Source organism: Adiantum capillus-veneris, chromosome 6 (assembly GCF_014529385.1).
Source record: "Adiantum capillus-veneris isolate H3 chromosome 6, ASM1452938v2, whole genome shotgun sequence".
Taxonomy (NCBI): Eukaryota; Viridiplantae; Streptophyta; class Polypodiopsida; order Polypodiales; family Pteridaceae; genus Adiantum; species Adiantum capillus-veneris.
In genome coordinates, this window is record NC_140936.1 from 130,841,891 (window position 1) to 130,869,268 (window position 27,378).

The 27,378-nt window shown below is 44.7% G+C and overlaps 1 protein-coding gene across 1 annotated transcript in view; it reads left to right on the forward strand.

Annotated features, from left to right (window-relative positions):
- Positions 1-6,234: 6,234 nt before the first annotated feature.
- LOC147456287 (uncharacterized) overlaps positions 6,235-27,378 on the forward strand; it is a 48,158-nt gene continuing 27,014 nt past the window's right edge. Inside the window, exons 1-2 of the mRNA XM_086514797.1 lie at positions 6,235-7,144; positions 7,398-7,628. Coding sequence (XP_086370923.1) covers positions 6,293-7,144; positions 7,398-7,628 — 1,083 coding nt within the window. The 5' untranslated portion in view covers positions 6,235-6,292. The remainder of the gene's footprint in view (positions 7,145-7,397; positions 7,629-27,378) is intronic.

The following is a 27,378-nucleotide window of genomic DNA, read 5'->3' on the forward strand; positions in this document are numbered from 1 at the left end:
GGGCCTATTTGTAGGTTTTTAGGGCTCCTAGGCTGCTTCTGGCAGTTACTTGCACCTCAAGCCAGCCCCCATCCTTCCCCTAGCACCACCTACTGCTAATTCCAGCCTGGGCAAGTTCATTATTGTCCCACACAGTCCCCCCAGATACACAAAATTGATTTTTTGCTTCTTTTTTTGACCTTTTCATGATTAATTTTGAAAATATATACAATTATCTGTAAATATTAAGAACTTTACGATAAAAGTCTTTTGTAGTATTAATTACTAAAACCTTTCAATTTATTTAATTAAATTAATCCACAATGTAACTTCCAGAGCCCATAACTATGCCAGTTTTTATCGGAATTCAGTTCTGAAAATTTCTAACCATAGTAAAATCATGATTACGGTTTCAAAAATACCAATATTTGCCATGGTTGGATAAATCTACCTTGTTTTCTTAGCAAAAAGATTAATTTGATTATGCTTTGTACGATTTCTAAGGTTTCAGAAGCTAGAAACCTTACATTTACAACCCAAATTTTTTTGGTTATTTTTGGTCTTTTTTTCTAACCAAGCCACGGAATATGGCGTGTGATAGCTCAAAACGAGCGTCTTGGCTAGAGGGACGTGTCGTGCTTTATAGTCCTCAATTCGGTTACGTGAAGCCCTTGAAATCCTAAAACTAATCTTTTCCTAGGTGGGAAAAGGGCTAGAATTAGTAAGTCCAAAGGGTGAGTGTGAAGGTGATGGTGGAGGACTTGAGAAACTTGTCCCACATGCTCTCCCTTCACTTGAGGTCCTAGTCTTTATATATAAAGTAGTGTGTATAGTATATCATAAAACAACACCGTACACTGCACACTCACAATACAATCAACCTTCTCAATGTCTACCCTACTGCTCACTGTCTACACTAATATATCTATTAACACCTGCACATTACATATCTTAGCAAATTTAACAAAAAACTTCACATTTCAACACTAACAGATTCTAACAAACCTGTTAAACCTGCACATTACAGCCACTTAGCAAATCTACACAAACTCAGACAAAAGCTTAAAACAGATGGAAGAAAGGCTTCCAGAGGTAGCATTGAGTGCTCTTCAAGCTTAATGCAAGACAGTCCCCTACAACGGCGCCAAAAATGTGCCCTTTGCCACACGTGTCGGAGGCTGGGAACTTGCATGTGCACTGTGTGCGAACCTCAAAAGACTGCAAGCACACAACTAGAAGATCCTAGCAAGCTCAAAGGGACAGGGGTGTATCACTCACCGCTCAATGCGTCCATCGTGAAGGATCCTATGCCGCAAACAAGAAGGAGTTGTTGCCGCCGCCGCGCTCAACCACCTCGCCACCGTCAATGCCACCACAATGCTCAATCACTCTCTCTCTCTCTCTCACACACACACACTCTCTCTCTCTCTCTCTCTCTCTCTCTCTCTCTCTCTCACACACACACACACACACACACACACACACACACATACACATACACATACACACATGAGCACACGAAGGAGAAGGAGACAGAGATGGAGCAAGAGCACTTCTTAGCTTGCACCTCCAAGAATGAGGATTTTTAGGTCAAATGGACCTTTTATAAGAGTTTGACCCATTCACACATGGGCATCCACAGTGGCCAGTCGTCGCAAAACTACTGTAAAAATAAGATAAGTGGTGCGCCTCTCATCGGCGATCATCTACACACCTATTGGACCGACAAGCCAGGTCCATGACTCAATCAAATAAATAATAAGACGTCCGTCAAAGGTGATAGGGTGTCCGTGAGGGTTAACTCTCTCTCTCTCTCTCTCTCTCTCTCTCTCTCTACCATGACAATGAATAAAAATTGTGGAGGCAGTTGTAGCTGGCAACATTCATCCAAAACTAACAAAGTTGTGGTACGAAATTGTGGATGCATGCTTGGTTTAGGTGATTTTATGAAAAGTCCATCTTTCATTGTTCTCAAGGTGGCATGTGTGGTCAAGTTTTCACAATATTTATCAATGCATATAACTTTTTCCTTCGGCTTACCCTCCACACGGCTACCCACACCATCCTCGAAACCCTCTTTAATACCCACCCCCACCACCTGATTCCATAGTACCCTCTCCATTTCCCATCGCCATTCCTGTTCCCACTATTCTCCATGCACCCGCCACTAGCCCACCTCCAGCACCTCTCCACCCCCAGCACCTCACAGCCCGTCGATCACCCCTAGCACCCTTAGAGCCTCACCACCATTTCGAGGCCCACTATACACACCGCTTTGCACTTGCTTCATTCAATTTTGGTATGGTTTTTAGTAGTTTCCAGTTTGCCCAGCCAGGATCTTTGCAGTGGTTTTCTTTTCTAGTGGTGCAGTTCTACTTCGCAGCAGCTCTTTCTAGGTTCTTGGCATGCCACCCACTCACAGGGCCCCTTACCGAGACGATGAGTGGAATAGTTGCGGGCATCTATAGCGAGGCTACGTGGCTACACAGGGCTCACCTTGCATGGTCACCTTGGTGGATGTGCTCTAGAGGACATTCTCTTTGAGTTGGACCATACTTGGTTCGAGCACTTGGGCACTCTTGACGGCCCCATTGGTGGGTGTCAAGTGTGGACACATCGACCGGCCAGGGTAGGGCTCGGACCACCTCAGTCAGAGAGGTAGCATTCATGATACAAAGTGTGGCCCCTATGGCCACCCTTTTTAGAGCATTCAAGAGCTATCATACAACGCTTCTTTGGTTGGCCAAGGAGTGATGTGGCTAGGCTATCTAGTGGCCAGCATGGCGATTAGTGCCAGACTGACTAGGGGCTTCCATAGGCCACTAGCATAAGATATTTCCAGTTGTCAGGGGTTGCCTTGTCTAGATATTTCTAGTAGTAGCAGATATGTGGTGGTCATGCAATGGCCTTGGCTTGTGGATATATATATCATGATGTGGATAGCAGATATAGTTTTTGAGAGTCTTGACAGTCTTCAGAGTTATGGCCTTGTGTGAGAGTCCACTTTGTGTCACACTCTAGAGCACTTGCCTTGCACTCTAGGGCACTAGCATTTGGAGCATTTCACCTTGGTTGTTTGAAATTGGGCCTGTGAGCTTTGTAGTCATGTCCTCTAGTTTCATTGTGATTTTTAGTTGTGTCATGTACCTTTGCACCCACTTCACTCTCCATTGCACCTCAACATCTACATCTCCATTGTATCTTGTTGTGGTGGTCATAGACTGGTGTATCCCATGCATGTCTAGCTTTCTCTTTGTATTGAGAAGGGAGAAAGTACATCATTACCATTCTTTGAAATTTCTTCCAAGTTCATGGTCGTTTGTGCCGTTTGCAAATCATATTTCATCAAAGAGATTAACATTTTGTCATTTTGGTTTGTTGCACACTTGATTTTGTCTTGTTTGTTGAACTTTTTTCCTTGAAAGTAGTCATCCAAAGATGATAACCAAGAGAGAAGCATACATACATCATTTCTTCTACCATACTTTATAAAAGTAAATGCCTATTTAGAGATCTTGTTTTGTTTTGTCTTGGCTTGTGTATCCAAAGTATGTTTAATCACTTTGCATTTCTTTTCAAGCTCTTCACCAAGAACATCAATCTTTTGATCTATAATAAGAGAATCTGGGTGGTCATAGTTGGTTAACTCAAGCAAAAGAAAAGTTAAAATATAGATGTAAATCCAAAATATATGCAAGAGTTAAACTGCAAAAAGAAAGAAAGAAAACAAATAAGATGATATATGTGTATGTTGAACGAGCCAATTTTTTTTTCAAGAAGACGTCCAATGAATATGCAAAGCCTTTGAACAATCCAAAACAATGGATAAAAGCAGTTGAAAAAGTGTCTTCTCGTTTTGTTGCTGATTGTGAGCACTTTGATTGACTTTGAGGCCGATTTTTAACACTTTGTGATTGTTCGTTGAGAGTAAGCAATGCATAAATTGTCTTTCTTACTTTTCTTCAATTGTTTGCATCATTTCTTTGAAATAAGTCGCTTGTAGTTGTGATTGAAACTATTGAGATGAGGAAGTTGTTGTTCTTGCATGTTTAGCAAAGTGAGAGCCTTCCAAAAGCGATCTTCTTGGGTGTTTTCATGCCCTTTTCTTATTTTTTTGCCCACAGGAAGCACTCTTCTTTGCTTCTACACATTGTTTGGAGCGTTTTCAAAGCTTTGATACCATTGTTGGCTTCTTGAAATCTTTCCAACACTTTCAACACAACTTTGATTCATTACATAAAAATAAAGTTACAAAAACGATTGATTGAATAATCACAACACACAAAGAGAGCAATATAAACAAGAATCAAAAAATAAGACACCATACTGGTACCAACCATCCCCCCCGGTGAACATGATTGAGAATTTTCTTTTTGCCTCTTTATCAATCTCATGGAGCATGAATTACAATAAGATAAGTACATAAAAGATAAGAGAGCACGAGCTACATAATCAAGAGAGTGTATGCCATGATTAAGAGAGAAAATTAGCATAAAAGAGGTCAAAATGTGTATCTTTTGTAGCTTTTCTCTGATGGATCCATTGGCTTTGAAAGGGAGGTAAAACAGCAGGTTGCCTGTCAAAATGCCCTCGGAGCGCTCATCTTCCTTGTGAAGAGTCAAGAAGCCTATTCTTGCTGAAAAAGTGCAATGTATGAGAAGACACGATTTTGGGATTCTCTTTCTCTCTTCATGCATGCACTAAAAAATAGAAGTGGTTGCTTTTTACTTAAACTCTAAGAATAGTAGGTAAGGGAGAGTTCTCTTTAAATTGCTTCTTTTGAATGGTTTTTGAGAATAAAACAAAGGCAAAATTGATAAAATGTCCAAAAGTAGTAATAGCGATAACAAAAATTCTCTATGTTTGGTTGATGTGGAAGTAAGCTATAATACTTTCTTTGAAGGCGAGATTACTACAAGTTGTGGTGATAAATTTGGTTCGTGTAGGCACTGTGTACTTTTGCGGCTTATTGGGAGCAGTTTCATTAGTGGTGTTCTTGATTGGTAATAATTTAATGCTCGGGATGAGCCTTCTTGGCTCAAGACTCTGGTAACTTGGTATCTTGGTGGTGGGGATTTCCACTAGGCCACTAGATTTAATGTTTTGTTTGTTTTCAGTTGGTCCATTGGAGGTGAGATTGCTTATTGGTTGATCAAGAAGCAACTACATTTGGTAAGCTAGTACATTGTCATGTATGTGTACAAACAATGTCACATGTATAGATGACGTGTATTTGAGCCAAGAAAAGAGGACGAGGGCATGGGGATATAAATACAAGGTTTGTGGAAGTAGATAGGGGTGCTCATGTATGAAGAGTGCATACATTCTTGATCAACATGCTAGCATAAGTAGGTTTGGTATTCAAAGAGACAAAGGGCACAATGAATAGCAGAAGCAAGGAGTTCGTTGACAAAGCTTTGTATCTCACTGGCATGACATCTATTAGATTTTACGATAGTGGTTTGAAGATTTTCAAGACATATGGTTTGAGCAATTTCTCTTTCCTCACAACTATAGGCAACACCACTGCCGCCATAGGCAGTGTGAGTCTCACAAGTCTTACGAAGGTCCATGTCGGCCCGGACGACCTTCTTGCAGTTTGATGTGGCCCAATCAGCAAGCTTGCCTTTGGCGATGGCTGTCACATAGAGCAAACAGACTCCATGGCTGCAAGCGACTTGGCAACGAGCTCATGACCAAGATTCCCCCCAAGCTGCCCTGCACCCGCCTTGGCTCCTTCCCGAAGCGTTGATTGGTTGCATCACTTTCACCAACCCGTTTTGTCCTCCCATCCTTTGCGGGAAGGGAAAAGGAGAACACCCACATGTCGCTGACATGTGTGACAAGCGTCTAAGAGCGCCTTCCCGTAGATCCGCTAAAAGCACTTCTCATAGAGAGGCCCTCCAAAGGTAGAGGCCTGTTAAGTGGCACGCTCCCATCCCATACTTGGGAAATTTTCCACCAACAGACTGCTCGATGCCGGTCACTGTATGACTGTTCCAGTCCACAAGCAGCTGCAGACACCTAGTAGTAGCGGGCTCTAGCCAATTTCGGAGGCAGTTCAAACATCTAGAGGGTGGTTGAACTACCCCCCACGTTGGAGGCAAAATTGCTCTGCACCTTTTTGCAGCGGCGCGTTGAGCTGTGTATGGGATCATTCCAAAATCCAGAAAGGATCGTAAAAAGTGCTTTGAGCTGGCCTATGAGAAGGCCCTCTTAGTAAACGAATTTGATGAATAGAAGATGACCTTAATCTGAACTCTGGGCAAAATGGGTTAATTTACACAGACCTGCGTAGGCAAGTGTACTTGGTATGGCACTTGACGAAGGCGGGCGCGAGCCTTCGCCTAGCGGAGGAACGGGTAAGAGAACAGACGCTCACGATGGTAGGGGCCGTGGATTCAACAATACAGCAGGTGAGCACAGACATCGTTCAGGAAATGCTGAGTACGATCACAGGCGCGAGTATGATCGAAAAAGAAGGGATAATGATCATGTCTCAAGACAGCATGGTCAGGATGTCAAGGATGGCCATGGTAGACAGAGACTTGATGATGATTCTCATCGTAGAAGGCATGAAGCAGATGATGCAAGCCATAGCAGAAGCAGGCGTGGACTCAGTACCGATGTAGATGATTTTTCGAGCGGGAGTCAACACCGACAGCATAGACACCAGGAAGGCAGTGTTAGAGAAAGGTCTCCTCATAGAAGAAGCAGTGATTCTTATCGGAGAAGGCATGAAGTAGATGATGCAAACCATAGCCGGAGCAGGCATGGACACGGTGCGGATGTAGATGATTTTTCAAGTGAGGGTCAACACCGGCGGCATAGATACCATGAAGGTAGTGTTAGAGAAAGATCTCCACATAGAAGCAGTTTTCATGACAGAAGGGTGGGGTATGAGGATGGATATAAGCGGTCTGGCCATACAGGTGAGAATGAAAAGACAAACAGTAGTAGCAATTACCAAAAAACTGTGGACAAAGACACTGGGAGGGATCATTTTGCTTCCAGAGATGTGCAAAGGAGGGACGATGTGTTGCCCGAGCTTTATTCTGTCCACCGAGCAAAAGTGCAATCTGTTAGGCCATTTGGCGTATTTGTGCGCCTAGAGGGCTTCTACAAGCAAGGACTTGTACATCTTTCACAGCTTAGTGACCATGAGGTTCTTCCCTGCCCCTGTTTGAGATTTTAAGGCATACGGAGTCGTTAATTAAAGCAGTAGCTCATGGAGCTTTGATGTCATGTAAACGCAGGTGAATGATTAAGCTTTTGGTTTTGCATCAATTTTGCATTGTAGTAAATTGCTATGTTTTAAGGGTGGACAAGCATCCAAAGGATGTAGTTGAGGATGTAGTTTTAAGGGTGGATAAGCATCAAAAGGATGTAGTTTACAGCGTACTTCTTTGTCATTTTAGGTGACAGACAGAGAGGAGTCTGATGAGATGAAGATAAAAGCCATTGCCGCTGTTGCTGGAGAAGGGGATCAGGTGTGGGTGAAGGTCATATCATTGAAAGATGATGGCGGTAATATTAAGATAGGGTGCTCGTTGAAACTAGTGTCTCAAAGCACTGGCAAGGACCTGGATCCCAGTAACCTTAAACTTGACCAACATCAACCTAAAGCAGACCGCCAAGAAATTAAAAAGGTCAGCATTTTTTAGCTTTGTGGCTTCAAAGGCTCTGACTTTGTGCGAGCATTCTTTCTTTTTGTCCTTGGCATGCTGCTCACCGTGAAAAGTTTTTACTGGATGCAGACACTGTTTGGTCTATTGATTTCCTTTAATTTTGGGTAAGTGAAGGTCATTTTCAACTGAAAGAGCCTCAAGCTTGTATGTTGCAATAGCCATTGGATCAAACTAGAACACTTCTTGAAGGAGGGGCACACAGATATGTTGACAAATACCAAATCAGAGAGAGATGAGAGTGGAAATAATCAAGAGTAATATAATTCTAGAGATCCAAAGTTAGATCTGATACTAAGTGGAATTCAGGGGCTAGTCCCTCTTGATTTGTGCCGTTCATTTCCCTGATTATGTGCAGTTTTGTTCCAGTTCAGCGGGTCATTTTTTGGGGTTGTGAGGTGTTATTGGGGATTAAGCAGCACATTTAAGGGCTTGTTTCCCTCTCTCTCTCTCTCTCTCTCTCTCTCTCTCTCTCTCTCTCTCTCTCTCTCTCTCTCGTCCTGCATTTTCTCTCTTTCTTTCACCCTCCTCTTACTGCCATACTCTGATCTTCCATCATGTTCTTCGACATGGTATTGGATATTAGGCTTGCCGTTGCTTTCCCTAGTCTATGCTCAAGGGGTTGAGGAGAGGCTGATTGGAAGGATGACCCTGGGTGTTACATTCCCAGACATCAGGATGGGCGCGCGAGCTATGTCTGACCAAGTGTGAACATTGCCCTATGGTTAGGGTGGTTAAGGAATCCTATAAATAGGACAATGGGCTCATTTGTGAGCCATCTTTGTGTGCCCTATGCAAGAGAGTAGAGAGCCTATCAAGTTAGGTCATCACGGTCTCATGAGGTCTTATGGTTTTCTGTGCGCTGTCATGTCGAATGTTTGAGCAAAAAGACACTCTAATACCAATGTTAGTCCTTCGTCAAATCCATCATGCACACATGACATGACACAAGCCATGCTCACCCGTATCATTGTGGGCTTGGTGGTATGGGACACCAGCCCTTGTGGTAGAGGCTAGCCCGCTTGCTACAAGCTCCCAAGCTTGGGGGTAAGCCCATATTGGCTCTATGGTTGGGAGGTGAGCATGATGTCTGCTCTCTATGCTCGTTATGCGTGTGCGCGTAGAGCTCCCAAGGGCCTAGAGCCCAAGTGTGGTGATCGGTATGGAATGCTACTAGCAAGGGAGGTGTAAGATGCAGCGGAAGTGAATGTTGAACTTTGCTCAAGATGAGTGCTCCGAACTGTGCTCAAGGTTCCTTTTACTTACTGAAGGGAGAGCCTTCCGTTCCTTTAGTGAGAGGGTGCAAGTAATCACAACAAAGTGGATAAACACTGTGAATAAAGGTGCTGAGATTGAGAGAGAGAGAGAGAGAGAGAGAGAGAGAGAGAGAGAGAGAGAAGAATACGACACCAGAATGTTGTCAAACCCTCCTCCGAAGGCTCCACTCTCTATGGCGAGAGCGGTCTACTATTGATTGCACAAATCTCTACAATGCTTTAGACTTGCCGATGATGTCGACGACGATGAGGACGACGACGAGACGGGCTGAAAATTGACAACGCTAATGGCTGAATTTGCAAATCTTTATCTGCTGAATCCTGACTCTATGTCGGTGACGACGACGATGACGACGATGCGACGACGACGCGCTGAAAACACAAATGCTGAAATCTGCGTTTTTCGGGCTGAAACTGCAAACTTCGGTGGATTTGACCGTGTGGCGAGGATTTGCTGCGGGAAGATGAGATCTGCGAGGTTTGGGGGTTCTACTGCGGAGTCTATATGCTGAAATTGCAAAACGCTGATGCAAAGGCTGACTCTGTCGCGGTGAATCCGCAAAAACGCTAGGATGCTTGCTGATTCAAAAACGCTAGGGGCTGATTTGGGGTCTGCTGCAAAAACGCTATGCTTCTGCTTGGTACTGTTGTCTCCAGGCTGCTGCCAATGCAAAACGCTAGGCTGATTTGCAAAGCTGAAAAACGCTGGTTCTTCTTGTGGTTGAAAATGCTCTCTCCTGCCCGGGGGGGTCTTGCTGAGAAGGTGCACTGTTGGACACAGGTCCCTGCTGCCTCTTTTGCCAGAAAGTGCCAGCGCTAGGGTTTCTTATATACATGCTTGGCTAAATTGCCCTACCCAGTTCCCAACAAAAGTCACTTAAAAATAATAAGTGAAAAATGGCTAAAATAGGGAAAATAGGTCTATGCACTGTAAAAATGCTCCTGATGGGTTCTAACTGAAATCTGATGGTCATGCTGTGTGCAACCAAAGGATATGCATCTACTCTTAAGTGTCTGGACATGCACGGTCTGCGAATAGACTCACAAAAGTGCCAGAACACGTCCTAAAGCTAGGCTAATTGAACTGAACTGAACTCTAGTCATGAAGTAGCTTGTCCATGTACACATAGGGTTAGATGTGCACGTGACAAGAGGAGAGCAAGGGGGGCACATGCAAGTTGATGGTAGGATCTATGGTACAATTTTTTCTTTTTGTGCATGGATTCTCTTGTGTGAGGAATTCCAAATCCCGAGCGAGTTTTTCCGAGCAATTACTAAATTGAGCAAAAATTAGCAATATACGATCTATAAAAGCCCAAACAATAAAAAGGAATGAGTGTATAATGTAGCTCATAGAAGCAAGGCTTGTTTAGAACATGAGGGACAAGCCTTTTAGAGTAGGGTTTCTCATAAACTTTCAAATCCAAGAAGTCACAAGGTATGGAATTAGGAATTGCCACCATGCAATTTTGTTGGGCTTGTTCAAAGCAAGCACTATGAGGGTAGTGTACATGTTGCCATTGCGATTTCCACCAGTAGCACATCCACCTCACTGTTAGGAAATGAGACGTAGCTAAATAGATAATTGAGTAGATTACTTAATGGAGAGAGACAGATTTACATACACGAGATTATAGAGTAGAGAGAGAGAGAGAGAGAGAGAGAGAGAGAGAGAGAGAGAGTACACACGATATACGTGGTCACCCAATGTGGGCTACGTCCACGGGAAAGCAGCCACTCAATGGCTTTAGTACTTCAAAACAAGAAGTAGTTCACAAAGGGATTATACCTTTAATGGAGCTCCCGCCTTGCTTCACTCTCACCACCTCACACTCACCTTGTTGCATCAACTTCACACTATGAAATGTGTGTAGAAATAGCCTCCTTTTATAGGCCAAAAGGGCTCCCTCTCTCATGAGAGGCAACCATGTGTAGCCGCCCTTGTGTAGATAAGTCCAAATCGGACCCTCCAATCCGCCCATGTATGGCCGCCCTTGAGAAGATAAGTCCGCTTTTGAATTCGGCCACCGGCCATCGGCCATTGACTTCCGACCACCGGCCACCGGCCACCGGCCATTGACTACCGGCCACTGGCCAACCGACGATTGTTTTCCGACCACTTTTTGGCCGCCGTCCGGTCATAATATTCCGGCGAGGGAAAAAAAGTGTTGCCCCTGATTTTTGGCCGTGAAAATTTTGGTTTCCGGCGAGTGATTTTCCTTCACGCATGATGGCTTCTCCTCATAATGGGGGCCTTACAAATGTGCGCTTTTACCACAGAAAATTACAAGGGTAAATCAGGCTCCATACTTAACACTCACTTCTAGTTGTGTCATTTGTGTGCGTGCACGTGCGCACATATACTCACTATGCCTCTTACAAGTTTTAGAGTGAGGATCACATTTGAACATATTCAAACTTTTTCCCTTCACATTTTGAGCTTAGATCTTCCCCTACATTCCTTTCTCTCACAACCACCCCATGGACTCTCAATACATCCGTGGTCCTTAAGTATCACGTGTCCATATTAGGTCATATTGTAGCTTTTTTCACTCACATTTTGAGCCTGGATCTATCCCTACTTTCCTTCTCTTAGAGTCACCTCAGTATATCCACGGTCTTAAAGCACCAAGTTGTCAAAGTTTAGGAATCTCAAGTGAACTGTCCAATGTGATCCCATTATTTAGTTTTGCTTTTAGGTATTTATTTTACTTATTTGTCAAAGTCTTGGGTAGGATAATTTACTGGGATTGCTATATAAGCAAACCCTTGCCTCCATTGTATACACATTCAGTTATTCATTGCCTTGCCAAGGTTGATTGGTTCAGGAGACTCTCTCTCTCTCTCTCTCTCTCTCTCTCTCTCTCTCTCTCTCTCTCTCTCTTTCGTGCTCACTCCCCTTGGTCTCTACGCTTCCGCATCGTCAACTTTGACATGGTATCAGAGCTTGCTGTAGCTCGGTGATCGAAGAAGCCCTTGGCTTGGAGGAGTAGCCCGCAAGTGAAGAGAAGGAGCCATTGCTAGCGTTTTGAAATGCTGGCGTTTTGCAGTGGGACACCTCCAGCCGCAACAGTTCCCCCCGTCTTGCGTCAGTTTTTTAAAACGCTGTCGGTCCACCCCTGCTGTCGGATCCTCCTGCTGCGTTGCGCTGTAGACAGCGAGCCCACTTTGCGCCTAGGCGGCCCTCCCTTGGCGACGACGACCTCTCCGACTCCAGCGTTTTGAAACGCTACCAATGTAGTGCCAGCCCACAGTGCCCCCCCTTTTTTCTGCTAGCGTTTTAAACGCTCCCGAAAGACCTGCAAACGACAAGTTGCCTCCCTGCGACGGCGTTTTGAAACACCGATTGCAGTGCTTGGCAAAACGGGTCCTTGTCGCAATGGATGCCTTCAATGTGCTTGAAAAGCTAAAGCTTTTTAGGGGCCTGGACGAGGGGACCAAGGTTCTCAAGGTTCTTAGCACAAGTGTTGGAGCATCTTTGGAGGGCAGAGGAGAATATTTTGGCACGGTTTTAGGAGCAACTTTGGAAGAATTAAAGTTTTGAGGAGCAATAAGGAACGTGGGATTGTGAAGCCCTCTATGTAGTGTGTCTAGAGCGGCTTGGTGCAAACCCTGTAGCCACCTCTGAAGTGCTCTATGGTGGCTCGGAAAAGGCGGAGACTGGAACTCCAGAGAGGGGCGGAAAAGTGCTTTTCGACGAGCAGCTTGGGAGAAGCAGAGTTTGCGGAGCCCACTTCGTGTGGAGCTCTCTGTGGAGAGCGTGTGGAGCGGCTTGGCAGAGATGAAATTGGAGAATTTTACGGCTTGGTTCGTGAGGCCGCATTGGAGTGCGAGAAGGCTTCGTAGATTTCCAAATCTTGCAACTTCAACATGGCCCTTCCTTGCTCGAACACAAGTGACATCGACCAAAACCAACCAAAAGCTATGGATAACGGATTGTCAACCGTCCATTTAGCGGCCTATGCAATGGCACTGTTCTCAAGGAACCCGACAAATTGTTTGGCTCGAGTTAAAAGCAAATGGAGGAGTTCGCTAGAGGACAGCGGCAAAGGTCAGTTGGACAAGAATGGCAGTACCACTCAATTAGTTGCCTCGGTACCCGGGAGGTACGACCATAGTCATGATTGTGATTCAGCGCTTTGTTTGGCTCGGGAGTTTGAAGCCAAAGGCAAAAGCAGGAACTCACAGAGAGAGAAACATAAAGGCAAGCTAGATAGAGATTACGGTAATAAAGATTTGGCAGAGGAGATCGACATGGCACACGTGGCGGTGGCCACAGTGGCCTCGACGTTAGATTTCTAGTCAAATGACAGGTGTCACCACTAGCTTCAACCAGAGAGAGGCTTGTGAGTGGTAGAGAGGGGCAAGCACCGCTCCGTATAATTAATTTGGACCCTTGTGTTGGAGTTCAAGTTATTGGTGTTTGGACCTGTAGGTCGGAGTTCAATGCACATGCATTTGGCAGGGAACCAGTTAGACGTCTAAAACACTATGGATGGGCACGCCAATTCGTTGTTGATGAGATTATGGACAGGATATGTTCCAACATTTCATTATCTTGGAGTTTTATATTTTGGACGTGATGTGTTCATAGTTCACGAATGGGGAGTGTTGGACGTAGCATGGTCTACAATTCAAAGTTTCTACAAAGGCAACCGATGCTCAAGATGGCATTACTTTCAGGTACAAAGTTGAGGAGAGCAACACCGAGATGTGTCCAGTTGGTGTCCATTACTAGGGTGTCCATGGTAGCTTCTTCATTGACTTGTCTCACTATTGATGTCCACTATGAGCGGCAGAGAGGGTGTTAAAAGTTTAGGCATCTCAAGTGAACTTCCCAATGTGATCCCATTATTTAGTTTGGCTTTTAGGTATTTATTTTACTTATTTGTCAAAGTCTTGGATAGGGCAATTTACTGGGATTGCTATATAAGCAATCCCTTGCCTCCATTGTATACACATTCAGATATTCATTGCCGAGGTTGATTGGTTCATGAGGACTTCCCAATGTGATCCCATTATTTATTTTGGCTTTAAGGTATTTATTTTACTTATTTGTCAAAAGTCTTGGATAGGGCAATTTATTGGGATTGCTATATAAGCAACCCCTTGCCTCCATTGTATACACATTCAGTTATTCATTGCCGAGGTTGATTGGTTCATGAGACTCTCTCTCTCTCTCTCTCTCTCTCTCTCTCTCTCTCTCTCTCTCTCTCTCTCTCTCTCTCTCTCTCGTGCTCACTCCCCTTGGTCTCTATGCTTCCGCATCGTCGACTTTGACACAAGTGTCCATTGATCAGCTCAATAGAGCATAAGGATTGTTTCTTTGGTCTCATAGGTCATGTTTGACCTTTGATGACATCAATACAATCTCTCTCTCTCTCTCTCTCTCTCTCTCTCTCTCTCTCTCGCCCCAAGTGTATTGCAAGTTTTCTTCTAATCTCTTTTCTATGTGTTTTATCTCTCTAGAGCTCTTGCACAAATGTCTGCGGTTCTCATTTACATAAGAAAGAGAAGTACTGCAATACATCTCGTCTTTTTAGGGAACTCGACTCTAAGACTACAAAGAATACAAAAAGTGGTGGATCTCTATTTTACAAAAACACTTTTTCACAACCTGTTGACGTGTCAATCCACTGAAGAACGAGGCCAACCTGTAGATCCTGGCTCAAAGTCCTAAACCCTAAGTGAAGAAGCTGATGCAGCAGAAGAAGTTTTACGGATTTGCAAAGTCTTGCCAAGTGGCCTATTTTTAAACAGTTCCCACCAACTTATGAGACCCTGTTCGATGGGGCCTAAGTTCCATAAAAGGCATTAAAATAAAGCAAGCCCACACACACACACACACACACACACGCGGAGACCTAATGACGTGGTAGCTATACTGACGTCCGCACTTTGCGTTGACCTGTTGACGTGGCAATCTGTACAGAATTCAGCGTTTCACGCTGACCTGTTGACGTGGCAGCCCGTATGGATTTCCATGATTTACGTTGGGTAGTTTTCAGTGCTAGCTTTTGAGACTGCTTTTCATGTAACTGCTTTTCAAGGCCAAGGGCCTTCAAATATGTGCAGAGGCCTCAGTCTCTGGCACTCTTTTCGATGAAAGTGCAGTGTGAGTACCGACATTGTATCGAGTTCAAGTAATATAAAGAAATACCGAAAGGGGTGCCAAGGTTTGGGGGCAATACTCTCTAGGGTGGAATTCCGCCACTCCGTGTCGTGTGTGCTCTCTCTCTCTCTCTCTCTCTCTCTCAGCTCAATTGTTATTGAAGTGCTAAAAGTCTGTTCTTTTCTATTGGCACGTGGTCGCCGTCTCGTGATAGTGGTATCAAACCTTCAGGCGTGTGCTTTTCTGAAAGCATACCGGCCCCACCAAAGAGCAGACAGAGCAAACTAGCGCTTCCAAAGTCTACTGGAATTTTATTTGAAGAATCTTCGTGTCCCGACCTTGGACTTATTAGCCACTCTCATCCTTACTTCATTGCAGATCGGGCGCGCTCCCGTCCTCATCGCTTTGTCTCATAGGGCATAAGCGATAAAGAACCCAAGACATGGCGTTCATGGATTCAGTAGAATACTTGCAGTTTCTCTCGACGAGCTTCGCGACATTCTTTCGCGGCATCCTTAGCAGAATCTTCCAATGCTGCAAAGTTTTCAACAGTTTTTGAATTATATGTTACTCCCTCTGATACCCCAGGTGGCACCTCCTCCTTCGGCACCAGAAAGTACGAGAGCTTCCAACCGACAACCTTTCTAGCCGTCTGTTCTGATTGGGGGAGTCTTTAGGAATATGGTGCAGCCATCTGACCCTGATCCTGTGCAACCGCCTATGCCCCCACCTCCCCTACCACCACCACCGCCACTGCCACTGCCACCACCACCGCCACCGCCACCGCCACCAAGCTACAATGGCTGGAGCCCATATGGATACCCTTATTATCCGAACCCGGATACACACCTAACCAACCAAAAGACTTCAAGGATGGCGGCACACAATCAAATTTTTCACCTTTTCCGGGATGAAAGATTGGAAGAAAGCATTGCAGTGCCTACAACAATTTGACAACATCTATGCTTTGGGGAACTATAAAGAAGAATCCAAGATTTCTCGAGCAGCAGGATTTCTTAAAGATAATGCCAGGTAGTGGTTGTCACAGACTTGGACACTCCAAGTCAAGAATCCACCACGACAGCACCAAATAACCACTTCAAAACAGTTCACAATTCACAATTTTATTCGACACTGGCCCGGTGGAGTTCCGTGCCTCCCAAAGACTGGCGCCCCTTTCGGTATTTCTTTTTGTTTTAAATTTGAGTTCAAAGTACAAGAGTGTAGGCAGGCGCTCACACTCAGACTCTGCGTCCAGATGCTCTGAGTTGCGAGAGGCCTGCGCACATATTTAAAGTTACAAGGGATGCCAAAAGCAGAGCCCCAAAAGCTGATTCAAAGCTCAAAAGCTTTGTGAAAATAAAGCAAAAGGGTGTTTTTCCCCCTCTCTCTCAACCCTTGCCTAAAATAAAGCAAAAGGGGTTCTCTCTTGTCAACTTGCGTAGATTAAAGCAAGTCCGAAAAGCTTGCCCAAAAGCAAAAATGCCGCAGCTGCTGCCTTCCGCAATATGCGCCGCAAAACGCGGGGATCCGTACAGCTGCTACGTGTCAGCCCGCCGCGTCAGCAAATCAGGGTTAGGGTTTCCCAACAAATTAGGGTTTTTGATTTTCTGCAATTAGGGGTAGGGTTTCAACAAATTAGGCTTTTTGATTTTCTGGGGCAGCCACGTCATCACTTTGTGACATACCCCCCTCTTGAAAGCATTGTAATCGCCCTCGATTACGCCTGCAAGACAGACAAAGGCGTAATCGAGGGTTAGTACCGACGCTGACTGTTAGTACCGACGCACTAGGAACACACATCTAGCACATGTACCAATCGACAATCACATCACACGACATCAGAGGACATCACTTGACATCAGAGGACATCACATGACATTCAACATTCATTCGGATCTTAGACCATGATTTATCAGCAATGTAGCTAGCAATCGCATCTAGATCCAGTCGGGACCTCATAGATGTCCGATTGACTAACCCCTATTGCAACCATGTCTATTCGAGATCAATTAGACCAAAATGCTGCAGTCATTTCATCTATCAGTTCCTGCACTTAAAAACAAGTCAAGAATTCCATTTCATAAAGTCATACAACAGAATACTGTCAGCTCTCAGTATCCCTGAAGCTCAAAGAGACATCAGTGACTCTAGTATACAAAAATCAAGGCATCTGTTGACAAAGGAGCGGAGTACCTCCCCTCTTGTGCATCCCACTGCACCAGATCTGCGGCCAAGCTGAATTCTGGGTTCCATTTGTTTCACAATCTGAGGAGTATCTGCTGGGTCCTTCTCTTCCATCCACTTCGCATCCAATGCAGGATAATTCTTGAATTTAACCAAGAACCGCCTTCTTACTTTACCCTTACTCTTTGTATCCTTATGTGCCAAAATTTGTTCAGGAACAAGGATCTCCTCGTTTTCCTCTACTTCCGGTTGCTCATCGGGCTCCCCATCATTAGGCACATCACCTTTAAAAGGTTTCACGAGACTCACATGAAATGCATTGTGAATTCTCCAAGTGTCAGGCAGTTTGTAAGGTGCAACGGAAGTGAATATTGAACTTTGCTCAAGATGAGTGCTCCGAATTGTGCTGAAGGGTTCCTTTTTCTTAGGGAAGGGAGAGCTTTCTGTTCTTTTATGAGAGAGTGCAAGTGATCACAAACAAAGTGAATAGACACTGCGAATGAAGGTGCTGAGACTGAGAGATAGAGAGAGAAGAATACGACACCAGAATGTTGTCAAAAACTCTCCTCCGAAGGCCCCACTCTCTATGGCGAGAGCGGTCTACTTATGATTGCACAAATCTCTACAATGCTTGGACTTGCTGACGATGTCGACGACGATGAGGACGACAACGAGACGGCTGAAATCTGAAAACGCTAAGGGCTGAAATCTGCAAATCTTCTATCTGCTGAATTCTGACTCTATGTCGGTGATGATGTCGATGGCGACGATGCGACGACGATGCGCTGAAAACGCAGATTCTGAAATATGCGTTTTCCGGGCTGAATCTGCAAACTACGTGGGATTTGACTGAGCGGCGAGGATCTGCTGCGGGAAGGTGAGATTTGCGAGGTTCAGGGACTCTACTGCGGTATCTGACTGCTGAAAACTGAAAACGCTGGTGTTTCTTGATGTTCCGTCGCGGTGAATCTGCAAAACGCTGAAGTGTGATGCTGATGCAAAAACGCTAGGGCTGAAAATGGTCTTGTTGCGGAGAATCTGCTAACGCTTGAGCTTCTGCTTTGTCTTTTGTCGCCAGGGATCTGCAAGAGCAAAAACGTTGGCTGATCTAGTCCAAAAACGCTAGCTTTATGCTGTGAAGGAAAAACTCTAGGGCATCTGGGATTCTGTCGAGAAGTTGCCTGTTGAGCGAGTGCTCCTGTAGCCTCTTCTCCCAGAAAGTGCTAACTATGGTTTGCTTATATATTATCTTAGCAAAATTGCCCTACCCAGTTCCCAACAAAAGTCACTTAATAAATAAGTGAAAAATGTCAAAAATAGAGAAAATAGGTTTTAATGCACTGGAAAATTCCTTGATGGATTCTGATGGGAATGTTGAAGATCATGCTGTGTGCAACCGGAGGATATGCATCTAATGTAAGTGTCTGGACATGCACGGTCTGCGAACAGACTCACAAAAGTGCCATATCACTTCCTATTCTAGACTGACTTGACTGAACCGAACCTTGGTCATGCTGTAGCTTGTCCACGGACACATAGGGTTGGATGTGTCACGTGACATCCCCTCCTTTTCAAAGTGAGAGGTACTGGTACCAAACTGTATGGCATTGAGGGAGATCGCCAATAACATCCTGAATCCTGGGAAGGACTCTTCGCCGGCCCACTCTGATGCATGGGTCAGACGATACTTGAACTTCATAAAGGTCTGCAATGCTTGCTTCCTTGGGCCGCGTCGAAAGCGACACCAAGTCTTTTGTAGCTCCTTCGATGCTTCAACTTCGTCTAGAGTCATACTTCTTCCTTCAAGAATCTCCATGTCTGAAAATTCCTGAAACCACTTCCATCACAAAAACATGAACATACCTATTCCATGTAAAGTGATTGGAAAAATTCTAGTCTTTCGAACAAACTGTGCATGCAATGTAGATGAACAAAGTGATGGAGTGCCAAACCGTTCATCAAACACACGCAAACAATGAGATCGAATCTTGTCTTGCTGATCTAAATCAATCAACTGTGGCAATTCACAACGGAAATGCCCGTGCTTCGTGCCAATACTTTCTTGTGCTCTTTCTACAACTGTGTCAAGGAAGAGACATGGAATGTGACTTCCTTGAATGCATACTTTTCAGCTTTTCATAAACAATCCGCATACATCTGTGCTCATTCATGAGTGAAACGTGCTCAACGTACAATATGTCATGCCTAGGAAAAGGGATCACATAAAGATGCTGACTAAAATACAGGAAACGATCACGAATGAAACACTCGTACAATGCGTGCTGACTAATCATTCGAACACATAATACTTCCTGTAAGGGTTCTTTGGACCTAGGCTCGAGAGCCAAGATCGGTTTGTTGTGTTTGATCGAATCTTCCTTGTGGGGGTTGCTGTGGACCTCGACTCGAAAGCCAAGATCGATTCTTTGTGATTGATCGAATCTGCATCGAGGTTAGCTTCGCTAGAAAAAACATCAACTAAACCATCATCCTTGTGAACAATCACGTCTTGATCATACAAATCATGATGCTTGTGAGAAATCACATCGTGATGAGTAAAGTGTCGCAACAACTCTTGCATGTGTCGCGCTTGTTCATGCTCACGCTCTATGGTTGCCTTTCTTTCTGCTTCTCTTTCTGCGTGTCTGCGATCCGCTGTGACATAAAAACGCGTTTCGGCCTCCGAAACTCCGAAACGGCAAAACGGCCGAAACGTTTCGACGAAATGAGCGAAACGAGACGATGTTTATTTTTTTCGTCCCCTTTTGACTTGCTGACCCAAAACGGGTGTTTTAGGATTTTTAAACCCATTACAAAGCCTTATGAGGAGGACTATAGCTCGTTTCTTATTGATATTTGGGCATTTTATGTAGTATGGCCAAAACTCAACTCATGTATGATTGGTCTTTTGGTCAGGACTCAAGATTCAGATCAGGTATTAGGAACTGCTGGTGTGATTTGAGTCATGATTCTTATTATGAGAACATGAGTTTAGACATTGTTATTTGTTTTGCCGTTGTAATTTATCATGGTTTTGGCTTGGCTAGGTATTTTAATTTCAGCTCTTACCTTGTTCACTCGTGACTCAAGTCTCACATCTGGATTTTGGTATTTCACATGTCTTGACAGGTGAATTTGTATGTATATTCAATGTATAATTATAAGTACATACATGTAAAACGAAACCTGTGTTTCGCTTTCTCTGAGCTCCGAAACGAAACGTTTCAAAAACCTCGAAACCTCGAAACGCACGAAACCCCGAAACGTTTCATGTCACACTGCTACGATCCATTTCTGCTTTTCTTTCTTTGCATTCATGATCAAATTCTGCCATTCTTTCTGCTTTTCTTACTTCGTGTTCTAACTTCCTGTCCATAAACATTTGCTCCTACTCCTCCATAGGAGTTAGTGCAATCCTTGGGTAGATGGGGAAGGGGGAGGGTCAGAAAAACCTCCTGGTGGGAAAAACTCTTCTTCGCCACTCCCATGCTCACCACCTTCATGCGAAGTATCCATTCCGCTTCGGGTGATGACCATCCACTGAAGTCTTGGGTGCTTAAGTTCACGAGGAACTTGGGTTCCTGTGGGACTTGGGTTCTTGGGTGTCTTGAGGTTCTTGGGGGTCTTGAGGTTCTTGAGATTCTTGAGGTTCTTCTTTAGCTTGCAATCTGTGTTAGAGAAGGATCTTCTTTTTACCCGAGTTCTTCTCTTTTCCGTGGGCGCACCCCTTTGCGGCGTTGCGCTCACATCAAGGTTGCTTTTTCCCACCTCACGTCGATTGGCCGACCGCTAAGTGCACGGACGCTCTCAATGAGTGAAAAGAGGCACAAGGGGAGGCTGGACAAGCCCTTCTTTCTTGGGTTTCCACTCACTCTTCAAAAACACGATTAGGAATCGACACGCCCAAGTGAACTTGGGTTCGTGCGACCGCAACAAGCAAAAAAAATCATGTGGTTCTTGTGGTTCTTTTCTTGAGTGATACAAAACACTGCCAAAGCTCTGACACCAATGCAAGGTGCAACAGAAGTGAATGTTGAACTTTGCTCAAGATGAGTGCTCCGAACTGTGCTCAAGGGTTCCTTTTTCTTAGGGAAGGGAGAGCCTTCCGTTCTTTTATGAGAGAGTGCAAGTGATCACAAACAAAGTGAATAGACACTGTGAATGAAGGTGCTGAGAGTGAGAGATAGAGAGAGAAGAATACGACACCAGAATGTTGTCAAAAACTCTCCTCCGAAGGCCCCACTCTCTATGGCAAGAGCGGTCTACTTATGATTGCACAAATCTCTACAATGCTTGGACTTGCTGATGATGTCGACGACGATGAGGACGACGACGAGACGGCTGAAATCTGAAAATGCGAAGGGCTGAAATCTCCAAATCTTCTATCTACTGAATTCTGACTCTATGTCGGTGACGATGTCGATGGCGATGATGCGACGACGATGCGTTGAAAGCATCTGCGTTTTCTGGGCTGAATATGCAAACTACGCGGGATTTGACCATGCGGCGAGGATTTGCTGCGGGAAGGTGAGATCTGCGAGGTTCAGGGACTCTACTGCGGTATCTGACTGCTGAAAACTGAAAACGCTGGTGTTTCTTGATGTTCCGTCGCGGTGAGTCTGCAAAACGCTGAAGTGTGATGCTGATGCAAAAACGCTAGGGCTGAAAATGGTCTTGCTGCGGAGAATCTGCTAACGCTTGGGCTTCTGCCTGGTCTTCTGTCGCCAGGGATCTGCAAGAGCAAAAACGTTGGCTGATCTGGTCCAAAAACGCTAGCTTTATGCTGCGAAGCAAAAACGCTAGGGCATCTGGGATTCAAGTTGAGAAGTTGCCTGTTGAGCGAGTGCTCCTGCAGCCTCTTCTCCAAGAAAGTGCTAACTCTGGTTTGCTTATTTATTATTTTAGCAAAATTGCCCTACCTAGTTCCCAACAAAAGTCACTTAATAAATAAGTGAAAAATGCCAAAAATAGAGTAAATTGGTTTTAATGCACTAGAAAATTCCCTGATGGATTCTGATGGGAATGCTGATGATCATGCTGTGTGCAACCGGAGGATATGCATGTAATGTAAGTGTCTGGACATGCACAGTCTGCGAACAGACTCACAAAAGTGCCATATCACTTCCTATTCTAGACTGACTTGACTGAACTGAACCCTGGTCATGCTGTAGCTTGTCCACAGACACATAGGGTTGGATGTGTCACGTGACATCCCCTCCTTTTCAAAGTGAGAGGTACTGGTACCGAACTGTATGGCGTTGAGGGAGATCGCCAATAACATCCGGAATCCTGGGAAGGACTCTTCGCCGGCCCACTCTGATGCATGGGTCAGGTGATACTTGAACTTCATAAAGGTCTGCAACGCTTGCTTCTTTGGGCCGCGCCGAAAGCGACACCAAGTCTTTTGTAGCTCCTTCGATGCTTCAACTTCGTCTAGAGTCATGCTTCTTCCTTCAAGAATCTCCATTTCTGAAAATTCCTGAAACCACTTCCAACACAAAAACATGAACATACCTATTCCATGTAAAGTGATTGGAAAAATTGAAGTCTTTCGAACAAACTGTGCATGCAATGCAGATGAACAAAGTGACAGAGTGCCTGACCGTTCTTCAAACACACGCAAACACTGAGATCGAATCTTGTCTTGCTTGATCTAAATCAATCAACTGTGGCAATTTACAACGGAAATGCCATACTTCGTGCTCATACTTTCTTGTGCTCTTTTTACAACTGTGTCGTGTCAAGGAAGAGACATGTAATCCGCATACTTTTGAGCTTTTCATGAATAATCCGCATACATCTGTGCTCATTCATGAGTGAAACGTGCTCAACATACAATATGTCATGCCTAGGAAAAGGGATCACATAAAGATGCTGACTAAAATACAGGAAACGATCATGAATAAAACACTCGTACAATGCGTGCTGACTAATCATTCGAACACATAATACTTCCTGTAAGGGTTCTTTGGACCTGGGCTCGAGAGCCAAGATCGGTTCGTTGTGTTTGATCGAATCTTCGTGGTGGGGGGTGCTGTGGACCTCGACTCGAAAGCCAAGATCGATTCTTTGTGATTGATCGAATCTGCATCGAGGTTAGCTTCGCTAGAAAAAACATTAACCAAAATATCATCCTTGTGAACAATCACGTCTTGATCATACAAATCATCATGCTTGTGAGAAATCACATCGTGATCATCATGCAAATCCTCTGTATCATGCTTTGGAGAAGACGAGACTGAAAGAGTCTCCTTTTCTCGAATCTCTTGCATCTGTGCCTGCACATGAGAAAAATGTCGCAACAATATTTGCATGTGTCGCGCTTGTTCATGCTCACGCTCTATGGTTGCCTTTCTTTCTGCGTGTCTGCAATCCATTTCTGTTTTTCTTTCTTTGCACAAATTCTGTCATTCTTTCTGCTTTTCTTGCTTCGCGTTCTAAATTCCTGTCCATAAACATTTGCTCCAACTCCTCCATAGGAGTTAGTGCAATCCTTGGCGTAGATGGGGAAGGGGGAGGGTCAGAAAAACCTCCTGGTTGGAAAAACTCTTCTTCCCCACCGCCATGCGCACCAGCTTCACGCGAAGTATCCATTCCGCTTCGGGTGATGACCATCCACTGAAGTCTTGGGTGCTTAAGTTCACGAAGAACTTGGGTTCGTTGGGTCTTGGGTTCTTCTGTGTCTTGAGGTTCTTGGGGGTCTTCTTTAGCTTGCAATCTGTGTTAGAGAAGGATCTTGTCTTTACCCGAGTTCTTCTCTTTTCCGTGGGCGCACCCCTTGGCGACGTTGCACTGACACCAAGGTTGCTTTTTCCTAACTCACGTCGATTGGCCGGCCGCTAAGTGCACGGACGCTCTCAATGAGTGAAAAGAGGCATCCGCTGTCAATGAGTGAAAAGAGGCACAAGGGGAGGCTGGACAAGCCCTTCTTTCTTGGGTTTCCTCTCACTCTTCAAAAACACGATTAGGAATCGACACGCCCAAGTGAACTTGGGTTCGTGCGACCGCAACAAGCAAAAAAAATTCTATGGTTCTTGTGGTTCTTTCCTTGAGTGATATAGAACACTGCCAAAGCTTTGATACCAATGTAAGGTGCAACGGAAGTGAATGTTGAACTTTGCTCAAGATGAGTGCTCCAAACTGTGCTCAAGGGTTCCTTTTCTTAGGGAAGGGAGAGCCTTCCGTTCGTTTATGAGAGAGTGCAAGTGATCACAAACAAAGTGAATAGACACTGTGAAAGAAGGTGCTGAGACTGAGAGAGAGAGAGAGAGAAGAATATGACACCAGAATGTTGTCAAAAACCCTCCTCCGAAGGCCCCACTCTCTATGGCGAGTGCGGTCTACTTATGATTGCACAAATCTCTACAATGCTTGGACTTGCCGATGATGTCAACGACGATGAGGACGACGAGAGGGCTGAAATCTGCAAATCTTCTATCTGCTGAATTCTGACGCTATGTCGGTGACGATGTCGATGGCGATGATGCGACGACGATGCGCTGAAAAGCAGATGCTGAAATCTGCGTTTTCCGGGCTGAATCTGCAAACTACGCGGGATTTGACCGTGCGGCGAGGATTTGCTGCGGGAAGGTGAGATCTGCGAGGTTCAGGGACTCTACTGCGGTATCTGACTGCTGAAAACTGAAAACGCTGGTGTTTCTTGATGTTCTGTCGCGGTGAATTTGCAAAACGCTGAAGTGTGACGCTGATGCAAAAACGCTAGGGCTGAAAATGGTCTTGCTACGGAGAATTTGCTAACGCTTGGGCTTCTGCTTGGTCTTCTGTTGCTAGGGATCTGCAAGAGCAAAAACACTGGCTGATCTGGTCCAAAAACGCTAGCTTTATGCTGTGAAGCAAAAACTCTAGGGCATCTGGGATTCTGTTGAGAAGTTACTTGTTGAGCGAGTGCTCCTACTCCTGCTGCCTCTTCTCCCAGAAAGTGCTAACTCTGGTTTTCTTATATATTATCTTAGCAAAATTGCCCTACCTAGTTCCCAACAAAAGTCACTTAATAAATAAGTGAAAAATGTCAAAAATAGGGAAAATAGGTTTTAATGCAATGGAAAATTCCCTTATGGATTTTGATGGATTCTAAAAGGAATGCTGATGATCATGTTGTGTGCAACCGGAGGATATGCATCTAATCTAAGTGTCTGGACATGCACGGTCTGCGAACACTCACAAAAGTGCCAGATCACTTCCTATTCGAGACTGACTTGACTGAAGTGAACTCTGGTCATGCTGTAGCTTGTCCACGGACACATAGGGTTGGATGTGTCACATGACACAGTTTCAGGCGGAAGGAGACATCATTTATTTTTTGGAGATCTGGAAAGGTCCGTAGTATCTCATACTAAGCTTTGGAAAAAGGCTCTCGTTTCCCTTCTTCTTTCTCAAGCGTGCCTTCTCAAAACGTAAGAGCACCCAATCACCCTCCTTCAATTTCAAATCACGACGATGGCGATCCGCTGCATTTTTTTGTCGTTCTTGAGATTTTTGCAAAGCCTCGCGGACTTTGGCAAAAGCCGTATCTAAGTCGTGCGAGTGTTCATCCGCTTCAAAAATCTTATCCTTCGTGCTTAGGAAGGGGGAAATTTCGCAGCACCTTCAACAATCTCAAATGGCGCTTTCCCCGTCGAAGAGTGTATCGTGTTATTGTAGGCAAATTCCACCAAAAGGTAGATACTTTTCCCATTGAGTCTTCTGATCTGAGATGTAAGACTTCAATAAATCTAAAACCATTGAATTTGCAATCTCAGATTGTCCGTCAATTTGCGGGTGGAAAGATGACAAGAACTGCAACCGCGTGCCAATGTTCTCCCAAATTGCCTTCCAAAACAAAACTTGTGAATCTGGGGTCCCTGTCTGAGCCAATCGTCTCAGACATGCCATGTAATGTGAAAATATGGGCCACAAACAGTCTCACTAAGTGATCCAGCTTGACTGTTTTCTTCACTGGAATGAAATGAGCCTGCTTGCTAAATCTGTCAATAACAGTTTAGATACCATCGTGACCACTTTGTGTTCTCGGGAGATAAAAAATGAAATCCATTGCAATACTTTGCCATGGGCGGGTGGGTATGGGCAAAGGCTATAACAATCCTTGTGCTTTATGCCTATCAAACTTGACCTTCTGGCATACCAAGCAACTCTTCCACATCCTTCTTGAGTCTCGGCCAAAAGAAGTATCTCTCTACCCCTTTCATGGTGGTAGCAATGCCGCGCTGACCCGTAAAAGGTGGACAGTGGCATTCAATCATAACCTTTTCCCTCAACGCTGTGTAACGCACAACATGGTTTTCCTCATCAAGTAGCCATCCCGAATGGAATGTCCCGCTACTGTCTTCCCATCCCGTATCTATGTGAAAATGTCTGCAAAATCTGGATCTGTGGCATACTGGTCGACCATATCCTCGAAGCTCCTATGATGTATCGCGGAAACAGCCAAAACCAACGGCTTTCGAGACAAAGCATCTGCCACCAAATTCTTCTGTCCCTGAATATGGACAATCTGAAAGTGAAACTGTGACAAGATGTTCGCCCAGTGCATCCGCTTTTCCGATAGCCGCTTCTGTGACAAGTAGTGCAAACTCTGATGGTCTGTTAAGACAGTAAAATCCGCTCCGAGCAGGTAGTGCCGCCACTGAGTAAGAGCATGGATAACCGCCAAAAGCTCGTTCTCATAAATCTGTGCTGTCAATTCCGGCCGTGAGAACAATCGGCTCTTGTAAGCAATAACATGGCCTTCTTGCATTAAGACCGCACCCAGACTACGACCACAAGCATCACAATATACTTCAAATGACTTCTGCAAGTCCAACAAAGTCAAAACTGGTCCCATAGTTAATTTTTATTTCAAAGTCTAAAAGGTAGTCACCTCTGTGGGTCCTCACGAGAAAGGGACTCCTTTCTGTGTCAAGATATGCAAAGGTTTGCTCGGAGTAGTACTCCGCACACAAACACAAGGAACACTTTACTTCACTTGAAAGAACTGAATTGAATTGAAAGAAAGAGAGAGACGAGAGAGAGAAAGGAGACGACACAGGGATGTCGGGTCCCAACCCTCAAGGGCCCCCTTGCTCTGTTGCTAGAGCAAGTACTTTCTTTATTCTTGCACAAATGCGACTACAATGATGCT